General features: G+C 40.8%; 1 protein-coding gene across 1 annotated transcript in view; it reads left to right on the top strand.

Annotated features, from left to right (window-relative positions):
• The first annotated feature begins 9435 nt into the window (after positions 1–9435).
• The window catches only part of mboat2a (membrane bound O-acyltransferase domain containing 2a), a 46511-nt gene continuing 34657 nt past the window's right edge, over positions 9436–21289 (top strand). Inside the window, exons 1-2 of the mRNA XM_085257135.1 lie at positions 9436–9543; positions 9940–10182. Coding sequence (XP_085113261.1) covers positions 10099–10182 — 84 coding nt within the window. The 5' untranslated portion in view covers positions 9436–9543; positions 9940–10098. The remainder of the gene's footprint in view (positions 9544–9939; positions 10183–21289) is intronic.

The raw sequence follows: 21289 nt of genomic DNA, 5'->3' as shown, positions 1-21289 counted from the left end.
AATCTGATGGTGTGCTTTCTATCATCTTTTTATCTGCCTACACTTCAGAGTTTGTTTAGTATATGTTTGTTTTGCCCATGGAGCATGGGCATTTTAAGTTACAGGCAAGAATAAAAATGAAAAAAAAAAAAAGTTGGATCTACTAAAATACAGTTCAGAAAATAAAATATTCTATCATTAGGCACAGTCTAAAACTGTGAAGAGTTACTCTCATGCCGGAATTTCTGTCAACAGGAGCTTGAAAAAACAACAGCCTTTGCTCCCAGAGTGCTTGCATTTCTCCTGGGCTTTGGGATGATGTTTCCCAGCTCATTCAGCCCTGGCAGGACAGCTACTGGTATAAATAGTCTAGAGGCGGCAGAGGCAAAACCCTGGGCAGCCTTTAAATCACAAAATAGGCACTGTTCACACATTCTTTCAGTGCTGCAGCGTCTCCTGGCAAACTGCTAAATGAAGAGCCCGAGACCCAGGCTGACCCTGACCGGGCTAGCTGGCCTCGACTCCCTTATGAAATGAATACATGCACTTCCAGGGAACATCTGCTATCCAGAGACAGAGCCGCTCTGTCAGTGAGGTCAGCAGAACCAAACAACATCAGCCCTCCTCTTCACCACGGACTTAATATTTTCAGTTGCACCTGCCTTAAACAGAGAGTGCTACGTCTCTTTCTGAAGTACTGCAATGAGAAGCAGGTGTATAGGGTCATCTGGAAGATATGGCTTGGAAACATAATAAAAAGCAGCATGTTTTATATTTTATGGGACCTGAAGAAGAACACGCAGGCTTATCAGTGAGGAAATATGAAATCCTGTTCAAATACACCAGTTTAAATTGCTTAAATAATCAACGGTCCACTTTTACCGTATTGTATAATCATCCATGTTTCCATTTTACAGTCAAGCTCTATTTGTTTAAAGCCCAAACGGAAAAGGGGTGTCATAGCAAAAAGCCGTCAGCTGCGTTATTAATCTGGACAGAAGCTTCATTCAGCAGCTCAACGCAGAGCTTGTTCGCATGCAAGAAACTTCCAGCCCTGAGTAACAAGTCAGAATTGTAGCTGTTGGATCTTCAAATGATTTACTGAGAAAGCGAACTGAAAATGTCCACTTTAATCACTGAATTGTTGTGAAATGCGTTATTTTCACTTTCCTTCGGAACCAAAGTTCATTTAGTCGTAAAAAACTGAAACCAAACACAACCAGACAGCTGCAGACAGAACAATAGCCAAAGCAGATGTCATACTGTACACAGAGACCTTCTTGGAAATGATGTTTGTAATTTGTATCCTGCACAGAAAGGCACAGGGCGTGTCAGTGAGCCAGTTCTTTGGTCAAAATGAGCCACAAATATCCAACAAAGTTCGACTGATTTGGTATTTCAGCGTTAGCGGGAACAAGGCAACATGTCAGACTGCAGTAATGAAGGGGACTGAGGCTCCAGTGGGAGTCACTTTTTCCTAATTGGACTGCCATGACATCATGATTGTATAGCAGGTGGGATAGGCTCACAATCCAGCTTGGAATGAATGACTTCTTTGTTTCAAATAATCTGCAGGCTAATTAAAACCATTCTGCACCTGAAACTTTTCCACACACGAGCAAATAAAACAGAATATTCCACGCTAAGGGGAACTTATGGACCGCGTCATTGACTGCAGATTAGATTAAAGACGAGCTTGTTATACAAACGAAGCAGCTGCAGATAGGCAAGATCGGATCAGACAGTGCCTGCTGAACCTGAGCGGTGGCCTCACGTACTTGGACTCTGTAATGGGAGGAGATGAACAGATGAAGGGAGGGCAAAGGCAAAGGAACAAGAGGTGAGAGAGCAGCAGTAGGGGGCCCATCAGTCCACAGACTCGGCCTTTCCTTACAGATTCTCTGAGATTTTCTGACAAATTAACAAATTCTGGAGCATTACTGTCTTCGTGAATGGCGAGTCTGCACAGAGATGATGCTTGCATCACATGCAGATTACACTGAAGTGCATACACAAAATTCAGAGGTGTTTTACTCCAGCTGTAACTCACTCTTGCTTCGCTCCTGCTAGGTTGAAGTCACATTTTTACGCAATCTGTGTGCATATCTTTTAAAGTAAAGCCAACTTTTCAAATTTTACAGTGCACAGCACATTCAAAATTGATTGTAAACTATTTAGTAGAGCTCAGTGGTGGTACTTAACAAAGAAAAATCACAGTCATGCATCTTTATTTTCATCTTATGTCTTCAGGTCAGCTGAAAACCTCACCAGGGTCAAAGATCAGTATTAGCAGCAATTACATGTGGTTCAATCAATAACAGAAATCATTTAACTGGTGGGGATTGGTCCAGTATGGCTGACTGCAATATATAAACCCTATACTGAAATGTTACTTCATAACACACACAAAAGGTCACGGGATCGATAAGTAATTCCAATCTTGAGCACTGGGTTTTCCATTAATATCCAAATCTGAGCACATTCATGCACTCCACACAGAGGAATGACCTGGTTTTAACCTTGCCACCCTGAAGGACATCCAAGAAATCATGTTCTCTCGAATAATTGCATGACATTTTTAGTCAACCCCCACCACGCGCATCCATCTGAGTGATGATCGAAAAGAGCTCAGGCTTTGCAGCTGCTTCACTGTCATCATTAGGAGCGAGAGGCTTTTACAGTAATTATGAGTCCTCTTAGGATTTGGCTCTGTGAGCCTGAGTATATCAAGTGTCCCCGTGCTTCATTATATCCTGTCAACCTGTCACCATCTCTAGGTTTCCTAGGTAGAGCAGCTTGGTAGTTCAGTTCAAGCCGCCACAAGCATCTCTGGAAAAGAAGACGAACCACAAGTTGCTCTTGATAGAAAGCAAATAGGTGAATAAGAATCAGATTGTAAAGATTAGAAAGATCTCCATTCAGAGTGAAAGCACACTTTGTCATGTTTCATTGTGTAGGAGACACCAGCGTCGTATTTTGTTCAGTGTCCCCTGGGGCAACATGAGACTTCTGAATTAATAAAAGGTCAGTGGCTGTGCATATTACTCTTCTCCTCTAATCCCCAACACGTACCACAGGATATTAGCTGTTAAACTATGTGACAAAACACACACACAAAAGTGATAATGATCTCTGAACGATCTCACCAGTTCAATCCTCGTATCTCTGGGTTGAAAACATGCAGATGGGCACACAGGCTGCTGTGTACTAAGAAGACCTCATGCCTGTCGAGGAAACATAATATCCGTGCTGTGTGGACTCTCCTTGTGATCAATGCAGATATTTAGATTTATTTATTTATTTATTTATTTTAAATATCTACAATTAAAAATGAACCCTTCCTCTGATGCTACACTAAACAGATTCATTACCAGCTATGGATCAGTATAAGTGGATAAAATAGTTTAAGGTGGTAATCATTATTAGGCTGCAGACATGACAGTTACATTCTTTGCCACTGTTACGGCCCTAGCAGGGCCTCTCTCTCTCCTGAGGGTGCCTGTGTGGGCGTGTCCCACTACCTCCTGCCTGAGGTGCCACCTTTCCCTCCTGTACAGCTGACTCCCATCAGCAATTAAGGGTATTTAAGCCCAGAGCAGGGTGCGCTCTGGGCCAGAGTGCCATTTTGTGTGGGCCCAGCTAGTGAGCTGAGTGTCTTGTGGTGTTTCCAGCTAGTGAGCTGCGCTTTCCTTTTGACTTTTTGCCTTACTGACCGATGCCTGAGTTTTGTTTGTTTCTTTTATGGTGATAACGGCTTGTCCGTCTCCTTTAGTTGAATTACTTCAATAAAACTGTTTTATTTAACTGTTTTGCCTCCCTGACTCCTTTTTCTGACCCGGTCACTTTTGTTACTTCCCCCTCCCCGCCTAGACCCCTCAGGGGAACGTAACAGCCACCAACTCAAGCACGCTTAGTATGTTGTTATTGTCTCCATCCATCTACCAAGGGAGGTTAGGCTAACAGGGCCTTGAACTACATGTCACTGTTTCATCCACACTAATTCCATTGAAATTAAAACAGGGTAAACTTGGCTTTAGATTCTCTCTAAATCTGCTACTCTTCTGCACCTTGAAACCAAATGAACCTCCCAGAAAATCCTGCAAGCCCCCCTAAGTGGCATGGTGCAAATTCCCAAGCTGCATTGATACAATAACGGATAAGGTGAGAGCATCTGAGGCATTTAAAGAAGTTGCACTGTAGATCCTATTGATGGATTCACAGCAGGGAGGGTAGATGCAATTCATTCCACAATCCTGAAAATGCCGGGTCAGTTCAAAGTGCATTAGGAGTGGATGCTACAGTTATGGTGTATCACAGAAAGAATAAAGCGAAGTGAACCTGCAAGTATCCCCTTGGGAAGGCTAATGAAAGGCCAGTGAGTTCATTCCATGCAACACAATGATTCTGTCGGTCCTGATCAGAAATTGTTCACAAAGTGGAGCCTAAACAGCAGTCGTCTTCATCCATTTTCCCGACTAGATGGAATTATTTATCCATATGGAAAATGTCATCATAGAAGAAGTTGTCCTGCATAATGCAACAGCAGCAGGTGAAAAGACAGGAAGTGCAGCGGAATGACAATGCGAGGAGGAAACAGAAGCGTGATCTCTTTTCTGGATCGGATCAATACTAGAGTCCACTGGGATTTTTTATATCCACCACAATTTGGTTATTAAACGTATCCACAATGAATCACTGTGAGGTTAGTCTAAATAAGACGTTTGGTGATTGACATTAGCTGATTCTCTGTGATTCATTATCTTCTTGGTTTATTGATTTTCTTGCCAAAAGTCAACTAAAAGAAAAAAAAAATGCTGCTAGTGTTTAATTTAATTTATTCATCCTACTGGGAAAAAAACAGCTGTTGTCAATTTAAAGGAAGGCTTGAATTTAAAAAGCACTTTGCGGAGATTTAGACTACAGATTTGCCTTCCTGTATCTTGGCTAGTTGTGGTTTCACAGGAGAGGAACATTAAAGAATTCAGAAAATAGATTTTGGACATGGAAATCAGAATATTACAGGGACATGTGTGAAAACTGACAGGCCTCCTTAAATTCTGCTATGCTCACTCCCAGTTACACTCCCACTCTTCCCCTCCCCTGAAGCCTCTATTGTGTTTCCACTTTGCATGCTGCATTGGTTTGTGCAGTGCTTCTGAACTTTGTGGCCATGAAGTGAATTTAGGTCGAAGATCACAAGCTGAAATTCTGCATGATGGATTTCAAACATCAGTTGAACACTGCATGCATTCATTGACAAAACTATGAAAAAAAAAACCTGTCCGAGAACCAGTTTGGGAACATATATTGTGAGCTTAATCTGTTCTTCTTCCACTATCTTGATAAGATCGGTCACCTATTTGTTATCTCCATTAGTTGAGATGGCTACAATCCTGGATGAGTGGGGAAAAATAGAGAGACATTAGGAGACTACATAAAGTCAGACTGTAAGTGAGGGTACATGAACGACTGCCCCACCCTTTAGCTGAGTGTGGGCAGAAAATGAAACAATGAGCTGGGAGAGCTCCCGTTTCTCTGACGGAAAAAGATGTTTCCAAATGTATTGTTGATGTAGGAAAATCATGTGTGTGTGTTTGCACTCTGCAGTCTAGCTGGGGCACACCATGCTAATTATTTGAAGTGTTAGTAAATCTCTTCTCCTCTCTGCAGCTTTTATTTTTCTGAAAAACACCTTTCAACTTTCATTTATTGTTTTTTTTTTTTTTGGTATTTGGATAATATGCGGCATTATGTTGATATTGTATTTCAACCTTTTTCCCCTTTTTATTCAGAAAGTTTTTCAGTATCTCAAAGCTAGGATTTATCTGTCAATAAAAGCTCATAACACTGTTCACCGATTAAAAAACACAGCCCCAGACTTAAACAACAGCTCATTTTATTCCCGCAGGTTATACTACTAGACTATTTTGAGTGACGATGATAATGTGCTCGCAGAAAATTCCCACTGGGAATTGCAGAACCATTAAAACGGTCGACACTCTCCTGTGCCAAGTAAGCTGTCTGCGGGCATTGCTGCTAAACCAAAATGGAAAGGGAGGAGAGGGGAGGGGTGAGGAAGAGAGCGGGCTCTTCAGACATTGCCGATTGTGGTGGTAAAGTAGTAGTCCATCTCTGTGGACTTGTGTTCTATTTCAAGAAGCCTAGTCCAGCTTTGGGAGTGAGGCCTGACCCCCAAACACAAAGGCACTTCCTCTCTGATATGTAAAGAGAAAGGCTGCATGTCTCCTGAGAAGCAAGAATGAGTGCAAAACATGAGCTATTGACTAAATAAGGAGCTTTGCCTCAGCACAGCTTTGCTGATAAACAAATATTAGCGTGGTGAAAAGGTTTTTTTGGAAATAGAAGTAGTAGCAGAAATAGAAGACTGAATGCAGGGATTATCACACGTGTGCATGTGGCCTCCCTAGTATGTGAGTGGGAACTTCCATTAACTCCACCACCATTCACATCGTGCTACAACCTTTTAAATAGCCCAGTGAAAGCTTCTCCCTGCTCTTTCTCACCACCTCTTTTCTCCACGCTCTTTAGGTAGCATCAGTTTGTAAGAGAGACACAGTGAGAAATAGGACGGCGTTGCCATGACAGTGTCAAGTTAACAAACTGCATCTCTTTTCACAATTTAATTGGATATCATCGGTAAAGAACAAAAGCACAGTTGTCTTTGTGTAGTTATGAATGATTAACGGTAATTACATAAGAGCTGCGGTACAAGAAGTGTATGTGAGTGTTCCAGGAGAGCATAGTGTAGTGAAGGTGCAATCTCCAGAGGACCTCAGTATAAATAAATGCCTGACAATTACAAAGGCGCTGATGCCATCCAGTCTCACACACTCCTAAGTGGATGAATCAACTGACAATTCATTACACCCACTACAGTTACAGTTCTGCTCTCTCTTATGCAAGCCGTTTTCTTTCTTGCACATGGAGCTTTTCTTTAACATTTCATGGACTCCTTTAGCATCCAGTATGATGCGCAGCTTCAGAAAACCTTATGATACACCAGCGACTGTTAAATAATTGAGCATCCCCAATCCTCACAGGCAGACACGCACAAGCGATAGCACAAAAAAAAAAAAGCCTTGTCATTCTCCCATGGGGTCAGACTGATTCCAAATAAAACTGCAAAATACAGTTTTAAAAGCAAAAGTCAAGGTAAAAATGATACTGAGTGATGCAAACAAGACCACCAAGGCTGCCAGCAAAAACACATGCAAGTGTAGGAAACAGACGTGTGAGAGAAAAAACACAAGCCTCTTAAACAAGAACACTCCTCATGACACACACTCACACACACGTGCATTAAATATTGCTTTAGAGGTTGAGCTTATTTACGCTGCTGTATTGTCTCAGTTAAGATTATGCATGGCAGCGAGCCAGTATTTATATTAGAGTAAATAGAGAAAAAAAACTTCACAAATAGAAGAAAAAATAATAAATCAAGCTGACTCGTCTACCTCTGACAGCTGATAAAATGTATTTGATAAAATGTGATGCTTGAAATCCACTTTAATCTATACACCTGCAAAAAATATTTACATTCATTGTCTGGGATGTGTTTAGTAGCTTCTTGTGTGCATTCACACACACTGGGCACAGGTTTAAGTAACACTTAATGTAATATAAGAAGTGTAACTTAATGTCATTTAAGAATAATTTTCACACAGTTTTAGTAGCTTCAGTAAGTTGTTAAGTTGCTAAGACTCCTTTGGATGACGCAGGTGTTTCCTTTAACTTTCCCTTTCTGCTCCCTTTTTCCTCTTACTCCAGTTCCCTCCTGCTAAGAAGCGGGAAGTTGTGATAGTATACCTAATCTGTCTGCCCGTACACCAGGCAAACTGAGAGTCTTCTGTGTTTATTGCTCCTCTACATCTTAATCTTTTCATCCTCCATTTGGCCTCTAGTCTGTATCTCCACAGCAGCTGTCGTGCTGTTATGTGTGCCAAGGTGATGCATTTGGTGTTGGGGTGGAACAAAAGATCAGAGAGTTGTGTTACACATCACCCTGCTTTTAATTAAGAGGCACTTAAGGAGTCCACTGAGCTGTGCCATGCTGAATGAGTCTGATCTGATCAATGCTATGCAATGCATTTAACTCAGTCAAGCCGATCCTTGTACCAGTGTCATTAAAATATTTCTTATATATAAAGTTACCTTTATTACTTAATCATATACAAATAAGCACTGGAGACCAAAAAGCACATGGTGTATTTTTTGTGTCTTTATAAACCTAATAAAATGTAATATGTTTACTATACTGGGATTATACATAAGCTTTGACTCCTAAAGTTTTCATATACTGCAGGACTAGTGAAAAAGCGAATGAGCTGCTGTTTATGAGTACGCGCTGCCCTCTATTGGCTACTGAGGCCTGGTGCAGACACCAGCTTTACCGCTTTAAACAAAACATAACTGGATTATTTAGGGAAAACTTAACCACACACTATGACTAACACTTCAGTGACAATATAAACGAGTTATTTATAATCCCATTTTAAATATATATCCGATACTTTATACCTAAGCAGGTTAAAAGGAAAATTTAGTGGGAACCACTAGATGGTGCTGATAGCAGACGGAGAATAAAACTAGTTGTGTGACTTTTCTGGTTTGCTAATTTTCATATACAAAAGGCATATACAAAGCCTTTGGGAAAACACATCATTTTCATAACGTGCAAAGCTGCACCTGCACACCTTTCAGATTGATGGACTTCAATGGTGTTTTCCTTTCAGCCTCATGATGCAGTGGAAAGTGAAAGGCAACATCCTGTCTTACATTCTCAAATCGAAAAAAACAGATAGATTAAATAGAGCAATGGAAATGACTGTTACAGCCACAGGCTAAAGAATAAAAAAATCATAATCTATAAGCGGAAAAAGGTTTATATACACAACAGTGATAAAATAAATAAAAACAATGACGTTCATCATGAAAATAATGACTGACATTGTGAAAAGTAATAGGGGCACTATACATTTAAACAGTATCTAGCAGGTATAAAAAGGAAATGTGCAAATACTGACATTTTGAGCGACATTATATTACATAATTTCGATGTTAGAAATATCCGTGAGTTACTTAAGTGTAATATAATAATCTTTATATAACCACCCTCAGGTTATACAGATGGTGACCCCTGAAGTCATGTTTACCTCCTTTTAATGTCGCTATAAAGGACCAATGCTGATATTTGAGATAAAGGTCTTGCTTTTTTTTTGTTTTTTTTACACCAACTTCGTTTTTGTCTTTTTCTTAAACGAGTATTACCAAAAACACCCCTTACGTCATGCTTTTTCTCCCCCTTCGCGTGTGGAATGGTGTAAATGACAGTGGAACGGAGGGGGGCGGAGCGTGCAGCATCCCTCACGTTTAAATTCAATTTGCCTCGAGGACCCCGAATCCAAATGCGGATTTACGACAGTGGCACTGGATAATGGGATTCACGTTCTCCGCACACAGGGGTCAAAAAATGTTGTCAGGGAGGGCTGGGTCGCCATCTCTCCACCCACACCGACACCATTGTCGACGTCATTGTCATCAAAGGTGTTGTACAATCGAGATAGTTCACGCGCTAGCCTTCAAAAGTAGCAACCGCTGTGTCCTATTTGAGCTAATAAAATTGAACGAAGATTATATTAAACGTTAGATAGAACAAACAAACAAAAAAACAAAAACAACCCTCAGCTCGTGAATAAATAGCGGTGGATATATATATATTTTTTACGACAACTTACATTGCGCGTGCTCCTAACAGGAGTTGCCACTTTTCTTCAATGTAAATAATTAGCATGCTGTGTAAGGCGAGAGGGGGCTTAAATGTGGTTTAGTTTTCAAACGTGTTTCTTTCTTGCAACTCGTAGCTAATACATATATAACTACGAGTTGCAAGAAAGAACATACGGGTAACTCTCTTGTTCCGGCTGTGTTATCTTCGTTGAGTGTGTGCCGTGGATGACAACAGTACAGCTCGTCGCAACAACAGCAGCAGCGGCAGGAACAGCGGCGGCGGCAGTGTATTTGTCATTGCAGCAGCCTAGGGGAGCGAGGTGAACCGAGGGGAGGAAAGGAAACGAAAGGATTTACGGACACCGTCCAAGCATGGCTACCCAAACGACAGCATCATGCACTGGATCCACTCTGTTGCAGCCGCTCAGTGAAATTATCAACCTCCCTCTTGACCAGGTATGTGTTTGGATGAAGAAAAAAATTGATCGGTGAAGCGAAAGGCACGTTACGATACATGTTTGTCACAGTTAGGAAGCATCCGTAGATCTGAGGTTAGCAGAGGCTGGTGATGCGCACTACCAAATCGTTAGCTTAGCATTTATACATTGCGGTTTCACTGAAAACGACTACACACACATGCACACGCACACAAATATCACAGTTGGTGGTTCACTGTCACCATCAGCTAGTTCTTAGCCAAGCTACACTAACGGTAATGCCCTTTGTGTCTTTATTTCGATGCCCAGATCCTAATCCAGTCTCTTCCAAACTGGGATCTCTTAAATATTCCATCGGGTCCTCCAGTCTAATTGAGGTCTACTAGTTTAAATGTATTTAAATTTCACTTAAATATTCCTTAAAGAGTCAGTATGCAGGCAGGAACGATTAACCCACTGCATTGTTTTTTCACTCTTACATACAAAATCTATCGCTGTATAGTTAAAGGTGAGCTGTTTTTAAAAAATCAGGCTTGTGATTATGATGTAAGGCTTTATTTTAGGTTCATAGCTGTAGGAATCTTAGCTCATGAATCCCTCTTTAAAAAATTCCCAAACCGCGAAAACATGTGACAGTGTTGTGTTGTTCACCAGAAGAGAGACCCATGCTGTTAAAAAAAATGCCCAAAGCCAGGTCTTTGGGCATTTTTTTTAACAGCATGGAGACGGGTTGGGTAACTTTTGATAGCTGTGCCTTGTGTGGATTATTTTGAAGTATATTTGTCACTGGTAGATTCTTGAAGTAGTGCAAAACATTGGCACTTTAGCTGCACTCACAGGCACCACACCCACTAACTCTGGTGGATCAGTCCATAATGATCTGTAATGGTGGTTTCAAAGCTCTGGACAGCAGAGATGGTGTGTTTGTCTGTAAAAGCGTCTGACTAGTCTAAGACAGATAAGGCCCATTTTTGTGTCTTTTCTAATCTCGTGCATTTGTACTGAAATAACTACCTTGCTACCTTCCTTGTCAATGTCAGGTAATGTTCTTTTTGTTAACTGTGATCTGAAATCAAACCTCGATTTACTTTTTATTCCCCACATTGCTTTCGGCATTTGCCATAACTAGTCTGAATAACACTTTGTGAAAGCATAAAAAAAGTTCCCCAAAAATGTTCTCCTCCTAGAGTGGCATGCTCCCAATGCCATGCATTTTTCTTCACATGCAAGTCTTGAAGTCATTATAGAAGGTTTTTGGTGGGGAATGTTTGCTTCCCCAGCCAAGCACTAGTGCTAGTGTTTTACCATATTTTAAAAGTAAAAATGTAACTTTGTTACACAAAATAGTTGTGTCCAGAATCATGGATTTTGTCATTTGTGAATAAACTACGTGGTTTGCATCTCCATTGGCAGACCCTGCACACAGCTACTTAGTCAATGTTTAACTCCTTGTCTTGCTGTGTCAAGCAGTAAACCAGTCTTTCATCCTCAGTTGAAGCTACATGTGGAGACAAGAATGTGCCATTATTTTTCTCCTCCGTAGAATGTACCAGTTTCTGCAGGGAGTGTCATGTGTTGAGGACTCAGTCACATGAAGTAAGGAGTGTACATCCCTGGGATCCAAACTTATTTGCTTGTTTTTTGATTGCAATAGTTGTATAATAAGTTTTAGAATTATTAGAGGAATCTGTAGCTGACTGGAACCAAATCTCATGCTAAGCTGTTGAGATTTTTATTCTCTTGTATCCTGCAATATTTAGCATGTTTCAACGTCAGCGTTTGGCATTAAAATACCTACATTTCCATTTCTACTCTGTGCGGTCCCGTGGACATCAACACCTGCTTTGGTCTAGCACCTCCCTGTATGTTAGGACTCCTCGGCACTGGCTCGTCTCAGAGCTATAACAGAAGCTGTAAAATCTAAAATGACACTATGTCTTTCCTTCTCTCTTCTTTTTCTCTCCATCACACACTGCCCGCCTTCTGTCAGTAACATGCCGGCACTACTTTGAATAAGACCTCCCACTGCATTTTGTGTGCCCACACAAACACTATTCACCTACTCTGATTCAAGAGTTTTTATAGGAGAAAAGATTACACACAATTACATTCAAAAGATTACACACAATTACATTCCAAAATCCTAAACTGTGCCATATCTAGTACAAATTGATGCACTTAGTCTTAAAGATACAGTGTTCATGAAGAAATCATCCCCATCCCATCTTCCTCCTACTCAGTCTTCTTATGTCGACTGGTCTACAGATCCTTTTTTTTATCAGGAAGCATGAAAGACAGTTTTTGTTTCAGATATCCACTTTCAGTGAGGATGCTGGACACTTATTGCTCTCTCTTACTCCCTTTAGGACTTGGTGTTCTATCACGTATTTGCACAATTAAGCAGAGCTGCCTTAGCTGCCATTTTCAGAGCTGGTGGGTAAATAAATCAAATCAAATCTCTTGGATTTAATGTTTGCACGTCCTGTTTTTTTGTTTTTTTTTTACAAACAGGTCGAGGCATCGCAGATCCAGTTTCAATCTGAAATGTCCAGTTCACATAACCTCACAGCTGCTTTGCTTGTTATCAAGGCTCATTGGGTCCATATCATCATTCAGCTGAGTGACAGAAAATCAAAAATAACCCAGTTGAATGAATTATGCAGTCCATCTATAAATGTATGACTCCATACCAGAAACGACTTCGGTAATGGCCAAATTCAATTTTCCTCTTTTTGATGACACTGAAGCTAGAAGGGACTTTTGTAATTTGCAGCATCAGCTGTGATGTTCCTTCTGCAGCTGTTTCAATATGCAGCAGCTGGAGGCCTAGTAAGAGACTCCATGAAGTATATATGCACTAACCCTTTGTTTTAGACATTTGTAGGCTGAAAGTGATGTTTGAATTAACTTAATATAGTTATAATAACTGGTGATAGCAATACCAAATGCATGTGAAACAACAGATACAGCCTTCTTGCTTGTCAACAGTGCAATAGAGATCAGTTGATAAACTTTTTTTGTACGTGCAGCTATTCTTTGTCTTGCATTTACATTGCAGTGCACTAGTTGTGCACTTCTGTACTGTCCTTTAAAAAAGCAATTCAGCTGATAGCTAATGCCATAATAGAATTTTTTTTGATTAATATAAAACGGGAACAAATCCATGCACATCATGCGGTGCAGGTGCAGAGCTGAAAAAATATAACATGGAAAAAATGAACGGCTTGCACACTACAGGACTCAACGGTTTTCTTACTTATTGCATCTAGTTGTGACATTTTAGGCAAACCTGCTCTTCAGCAGACAATGAAACACTGGGCGGCACAATCTTAAATCATCTGTGATAAGTCACATGACCCACGGCACTAACGTCTAATAAGACAGTGTCTTGTATAGGACAAACAACTGATAAATAATTGACAAGTCATACTTGTTGCCTTGGCATAAATCAGAAAAAAAGGTGCCTCAACCGACAAAATGAAGATTTTTTTTTTTTTCACAAACCCAACAACTAGTAGAAGATGTGACGCAACAGATAAATATCATCCACTGACATCAGTAAATACCAACTTTGTGATGCACAGATGGTTGATGCAGCCATTACAGCGTGTTATTGTTTTGTTTCCTTACAGCGCTCAGGCCTAGTGGCTAAAACTACAGGGTGGTGATCGTGTCTGTAACCAATGATCTTGTTGTATTAAGTTTACATAGTTCACGCATGATATACTTTGCATTTCTATTCAGTGTTCTGGGTAAACGTGATGTGACTTGATAAAGTTTACTTGCATTCAAAAGGCTGACGGCACTACCACCTGTGCAGGTGTGTGGGATGTCTCAGAGGAGCATGGCAGTGTGGAAATTTCCAACTGTACCATGTTGTGTTTTGCAGGTGGTGCACTCATAGGCTACACTGCCACGACTGGCACGACATCACCAATAAAAGGCATTTTGCTCATTTACTTAGGGTCTTTATAGATCTCAAATATTCAGTGGAGATTTTGGATGAGATGTTTTTAATGTAAGCAGTGACCTTTAAAGCTGGGAGGCAGGAGCTTGCATGTATTCAGGTTCAGAGACAGCTTTGAGATTTCAGCTGATTATTGCAGACGTGAGTGTGTCAGTAGACCGTAGTGGCCCTGCCTTGTGATGCAGAGAAATACTGTCTGATGGATTACACAGTACTCTCTCTAGTCTCCAGTGATTTGATGGCTCAGCCACAAAAGTATCAATTTCTCACCTTTGTCATTTCATCTTGAAATAGCAGAGCATTTGTACCCGTGCTGAGAGGTATTCCGTGAACATGCAGGTTTTGTAGCTCAGTGGTAATTTCACTGTGCACTGTCTGATATAAAGATATAGTCTTTGGGGCTCACGGTGTACAGGCGGCTCTGCTCTGTGTCCTGTGCTCCCAAAAGGCCCAGCTGTAGAATCAATCTTCTGTTTGTGCTACATATTGGATTGCAGTCTGTCACAGTCAACGGACATGTCTGTTATCACAATAACAAGCTTTCTTTTGTTGCTGCTGCTGGATTGCCTACCCAGCTATTGTGTTGTAAGGCCTTTGAGCCCACACAGTGCTTGAGGGTTTGACTCCCACTTTTCTTTTATCCACTGTCAATTCCCTGTGATCTGTGACACAATTCAGTTTAATGGTTAGGTTAAAATGCGTTTAACTGAGGTTTGAAAGCAGATAAAAGTAGTCACATCTATAGTGTAAAAAAACGGGATCTTGAAAGGGGACTCAAAATAATTCCAGATACCTCTGATTTCCTGTAAAATGAACTTAATGTTCCTCTTATTAGCCTTAAAGCAAACATTTGCTTCTTTCAGTTCATTTAGTAAAGCGATAGCAGAGCTTGGATAAGCCTTGCCTGAAAAATCCTATGTTTGCTCCTCTCCAAAGTCTCCTGCCACTGACTGAGTTCCCAGAGTCCCCTGCCTTGGGGCTTCTGGTCTTCATTTTAAGCCCTTGGGTCTTGTTAGAGTTTCCCTACCTCCCCTTTGTCTTTAATTGGCTGACCTCTTGGGAGTTGTATCCTTTCAATTGATTTCGGTCCCTTAGCTCTCTGTAATACAGTGCCAGTGGCTGTTGCGTTATTATGGTTAGCTATCAACTATACAAGCATTGTGTAATTCCTCCTTGGGAATATGGGAATGCTTTGTTGTTAGTTGCTGATAACAGGCAACGCAGTAATAATAACAAGCAGACAAGCTCCCTCTAAATGCAATTAGACGTAATGATTATGTGTTTATGACACTTATCTGTTACAAGTGTGACATACAGCAAAATCCAGAGAAGTACAAGATCTGACCATAGAGGAAGGATCAGCCCATAGCTTTCCAATTTACACATCTTAATCAGTGTAATTACTAAAACTGCATTTTGTAGTACTTCTCCCACATAATGTCCTGATTAAGTTCCATTAAATGTTATTAGGAAAATTAAATTTGTTGCACCTCTTGTGAGTTTTGGACCATTTATTCTTAATTTCTTTTCAACAGCGATTAAAATTCTGCTGCTGCCTTTCATATATTTCTTTCCCTCACTGAGTCTGCTACATTATAGAGAGTCAAACTGTGCGCAAACCTGCGTTCTATCATCATAGCGTGGCAGTCACCCTTTTATTTACCCTTTCAAGTGATTTTTCCCAAATTCTTAAGTTGTCTGGAGACTCACTGGTTAGCTGGTTTTGGTAATCTTTGAGCAAAACTTGGAGCTCCCCCCTTTTTCTTCCACTCTCAGTATTCACCATGACCTCATCCTGTATTAGGGTTGAAGTGATAACTCTGATGGGTATGGATGTATTTCTTACTAACCGTAAATGCAGTCATGGAATGGCAAAGCCATTAGGCTGAAAGCATCAGTCAAGTGTGATACAAGGCATCTGTTATGTCACACACACACACACACACACACAGTCAAGTGATTTCCGTATATCCTGTAATGTAGTTTATCTACTAATGCCTGTTGTTATGGGTTTTGCTGTTTGCATGGTAGAGCAAAGCAGGTAGGTTGTAGATTGAGAAAGAGAGGGAAATCTGTGCAGCTGTCGCTCCTCTTCAGTCTGAAGTGCTCGCCACAAAAGTGGATGTACACATGACTCAGCTATACTAACTCATTAGTTCTGTTGGTAATGGTGTGGTGCTATGAGGGTGGATTGGGTTTCTAAAAAGCCTGCACTCTCGGGCCTGGAGTGCCAGTTTAGTACTTGAGTGGCACAGCATATAGGTGGCACAGAGAAGATATTTTCAGGGGCTCATTTTAGCTGTTTCAAATTACAGGCTAGTCAAATTTCTATAAATTTGATGTTGCAGAATGTGAATTTATGTGACCAAGCAAAACTCATCTGAGAAGATCTGCTTTAGGTTATGATGGTGAAGGCAAAGCTCACAGTCTTACTTTATTAGGTGTCACTGAGCGAGGCTGTACTTTAGGAAACTGCAGCTTCGGAAAGTTTTCTCAAAGTAATTAAATGATAGATAATGTCAGTTTATCCAGTGGTGCACAGCAAAAAAGGATTTTTTAAAATTTTTTATTTATTTTTTTAACCCATATAAACAAATTTAAAACTCATGAAGCAGCGCCTGAACATATTCTCCGCAAGCTTATCAAATACAAGGGCTTCCTCGGACAAATAAAATGTCAAATTCATTCCACAGCCAGTTTTTTTTCATTTCGTCAAACAAGATGAAGGAGATGCATCCAATATAAATATAAATAAGAGAATATACAGTACTGTGCAAAAGTCTTGCACTGTATGTTTCTTAATATTTTGCTTCTATGGAGTCAGACTTTAATTTATTAAAGTAGTCTTGAACAATAGTTATCACAGCTTGTATTTTAAGTTGCCTGCTTTTTCTACTCATTTTCAGTCCAGTCCTTTTCCCCTAACCTGTTTGTTTTCTCTTGCCAAGTGGCAGGCCTGCAAGGGCAGCAGAGGAAGAGTACATGAAACTCCATGTCCTTAGGAAATAGGAAAACCTTTTAAGTTGATTTATCTAGACCAAAACCTCATCATTATTGGTCTCAGTGGGACAATAATGCCAAGAAAGTAAGGTAAACTGTAAAAAAAAAGAAAAAGAAAAAAAGCCTTAGGTATGCCAAATTAAACAAGAACTGGACTGCAAATCAGTGGCGATAGGTCTTGCGGGGTGATGAATCCAAATGAGAGATTGGTGGTTCAAATCGCCTACAGTGCAGAGGTGGTCAAGAGTGAAGTACAACACTGGTTATAGCCACCTGTAAGACACAGTGGAGGCTCATAGTTTGAGGCTGTATTTAAGCCATTGGTGTTGGGGATCATGTCAAACGTGATCCACCAAGCAACCATCTGGAAAAAAGCACAAAATGGAACACGATCAGTCACATATTGTCCTCTTCATAGCCCGGACTTAAACATTATTAAAGCTGTGTGAGGTCATTTTTGACAGAGAATAGAACAAAAGGCAGCCAAGATCCAAAGAAGAGCTTTGAATGTCCTGGAGAACTAGTCCCGAAGACTACTTAAAGAACTTAAAGAAAACCTGCCACGGGGAGTTTATTGGTAAGCTGAACAAACTGTTCTTGCCTTATATACTGTATTTCCATCTATGTTTGCACATTTCATTACGTTGTTGTTCCTATTTCCCCATTTCCTCAAAAAAATAAAGCATTGAGGAGTGGCTGAAGACTTTTGCACAGTACTACGTGGGCATACAACGAATTGACCCTCACTGGAAGACAGTCACATTCACCAGGCCTCTGTCTGGCTGTACATTCCAACTAGTCAACACAAATGTTGACTAAAAAAGTACGAGTTGTATTGTCATTTGAAAAGTGGGACTTGATTCATCGTGTTCACTCTCCAGCACCTTCTGCTATCGATTCCCTTGAACTTGATTAGTTGTGCCACACGATGCTTTTTAATTTGTACTTAAAGGTGAACAATGCTATGTGCACGCTTCAAGCTGACAAAGTTACAAATTAGTGTGCCATTGTCTGCTAGAATTGTTATCCCCCCCACTTGCAAACATGAAAGCATATTGTGCTTGAAGCTTCGCCACATTATGTACATGTGCATCAAAGCAGCCTCGAGTGTTTCCTGTCACATTGCCAACTTCTGCTAATAGCCAGTCACTTCTGCGCCAATTGACCGAGCATTGTAACACATGTTCTTGATACTTTTTGAAGGATAGCACAGCCTTGAATTTAGAAAGAGCCATTGTATCCATTTTGCTTGTACGATGCCTGGCTGATCGTATTTGTCCATTCAGAAACATTTTAGCAGTTGCCACTCTGCACATGCTGAGTTGCACCTATTGCTATTTTTAATATAGAAAGTGGCCGCAGTTGCTTGGGTTTCTCTAGCATTTGATCGCTCTCTCTCAGTTACAAAGAGATATCAAAGACACACTGTTGATAATTTTAGAACAAGCGTGTCTACACACAAACTCCACTTCTACTTTCCTGTGGGGTACACTTGTGAAGGGGGACGTGGTTTCAGATGGTATGTCTTTCAGCGACCATCAGTAGTAGAATAGAAATGTATTACCACAGAAGAACAACCACAGAACATTCATCCATCCAGCTAATGTCGGTTACTTAACTTGCTTATGTAACATTATCCCTGCATTTACAGTCTTTTGTAACTTTACACAAAAACCTGTCTTTTGTGCTGGTAGGTCCGATAGCCGAGCTAATAAAGCCTGCATCCTCTGTTGCTGATATGAACTGTAAATTCTTGTGAACTATTTGTGGCGATGCCAGCGGTCAGTGCCAGTTTCCTTTAACTTGCAAAGTGTTATCAAGCAGTTACTGGTTTGAATACATTTGACTATTTATGGCAAGTTTAGGGCCGCACTTTTCTTAAGCTGTTTTACTCTCTGCATTGGTCCTCATCGGCTGAAGAAAAGGCTTTCTTTAAGAGTTACACTCAGGAAATCTTTGCAGAGCTGGTTCACTGAGTAAAAAAAGGCCTTCAGGCAGTGTTTGTCAAAGCTGTCATGCTCTTGTAGATTAATTTATTATAGCTCTCGGCTGGGGGTGGAGAAGTTTAAATAAGGTATTTCAGAAACATGCAGATTGAGTCAGAGACAACAGAGCCACCTTTAGTTTAATTGCTGGCTTGATATGACGTCTTTAAGATTAGATCCAGCTCCTCTACTTCACTTTTAAAGTATTGAAGGGGATTATTAAAGCAAGGCTGTTCACACATGGCAGCCTGCCCTCCCTTTGAAATGCTGTCTTTGCACATTCCATGTGCACAGCTGTGGCCTCGTGTTCGAACAACATGAGGGTGGTGATTAAAGTTTGCTTAGACGCTCGAGATGTAACTAGCTCATCTTTATTAGCAATTCCCCAGCAGCTCTGTGTGAGTAAAGTGAGATGACCTGTGTGGGCAACAGCCCAGTATTTTCCAGCAAAATTTAATCATTCTAATTATTTGCATGCATTTTTTAGGGAGGGTTATGTGTGCATTTATTTATTTATTTTTTTTTTTAACTCCTGGGCACTATATAGGATACCCGATGCTTGAATAAATGCTACAGCCTGGTTGCTCTGACTCAACTTTTGTAAATCGCTCGTAAAACTAACCACACATATGAGTCCTATTTGGAGACTGTACTCACATGCTATTTGGGCCCATTTAGTACATGTGACTCATAATCTTAAACTGGACTGGACTTGACTTGTTTCTTCAGTTTGCATTGATTCAGTAATGTACAATATGGGTGGAATGAAGGTCGAGCTCAAGGTCAGTGCATCTGTGGAAGCACAACTTTATCGTAACACCTTCTTAGGGATCCAAGATGATTTTTGTGGGGGAGGGCTCAGATGATATTTATGATTAAAAGCTGCCATATAATCTTTGCTTGGGACAGGTTCAAACACTTTCCTGGAGACACACACACACACACACGCCATCAGCATGGTTCTGGCCCAGTGCTACTTTGTACCTTGTGGGGAATGTCTGATTGTTCGACTATTAATAGCAGTGACTGTAGAGCCTGACTGGGATCTGTGGATCAGCTCCGAGGGGGAAAGCACCACACTGCAGGGTTTAACACGTCTCTGTTTGTGTGTGTCTTTGTGCACCAGTGCACACTTCTTTTAGGTTAGCCTTATCCGCATGACACTTTCCTCATTATCGCCAACATAATATAGCCTTGGGCAACACGGTGAGTTTATGGCTCTGAGTGAGGCCTCTATTCCACAGTTTTCAGTGGCTATCTTATTCATCTGACAGCCTTTTGAACTGACTTAAGTGAGACTTTGTGAAAGTGTCAAACTTTTATTTTTTTTTTTAATTTCTTCTTCTTTTTTCTTTTTTTTTTAAATTCGAGTTAGCAAAGAGACATAGCCAGTGTCACAAAACATGTCAGAGCTTTGTTTTTGTTGGCTGAAAGAACAAGACCACTTTTGTTCTCGTACTGTCAGCACAACCTCGTTGCGCTGAGCAAACACACACGCATACACAAACACACTCACACACACACACGGTAGTTTGTCTTTGGGAGCCATGACCAATTGTGGCACATTTACTGGCAGAGGCTAAAGTACTCGTGCCATTTCCCACGTCTTTGCCCGCAGAGAGTTTGTTTGGCAGAGGATGGAGCTCACTATATTACATGTTATTGAAATTTACTGCCTCATATATGCATGGACACATTTGCTCTTGTATAATTTTCCTACCTCCGTTTCAGAAAGAAAATTCCTCATCTCTTTTCCTCTGTCATCCTTTTGTTGTCCCCGCTTTCTGTAACGTTTAAGAACACTCTTATCATCAGCTGTTTTTAATCTTCCGGGGAATTAAACATGAGTGCTCTTTCTCGTTGTCACCTAACATGAAAACTGTTGCTTGCACTGCACCACTCTCTAAAGAGGATTAGGACAGTGTATGTGTGGTGCACCATATTTCCTCCGCAGACAGTTTTGCATCGAATGCAGACTGTGGAACTAGTTGAGTTTAACTTCGAGGCTTTGGTTCCCTCCCTCCACTCAAATCTGCATGAGTCACTGTGGACTACAGCTGATGGAAATCAAATGAGACTGTGCGGAGCGGGACTGTAGCGTCGCTTAGGCTGTATGGGTGGAGGAGTGTTTGGGGGGAAGGGTGGGTTTACTTAATGACATGGAAAAAAGGGCT

Source organism: Mchenga conophoros, linkage group LG19 (assembly GCF_057382185.1).
Source record: "Mchenga conophoros isolate Kocher_MC1m ecotype Shallow Benthic linkage group LG19, M_conophoros_male_GT1.1, whole genome shotgun sequence".
Taxonomy (NCBI): Eukaryota; Metazoa; Chordata; class Actinopteri; order Cichliformes; family Cichlidae; genus Mchenga; species Mchenga conophoros.
This window is presented reverse-complemented; position numbering and strand designations above follow the sequence as displayed.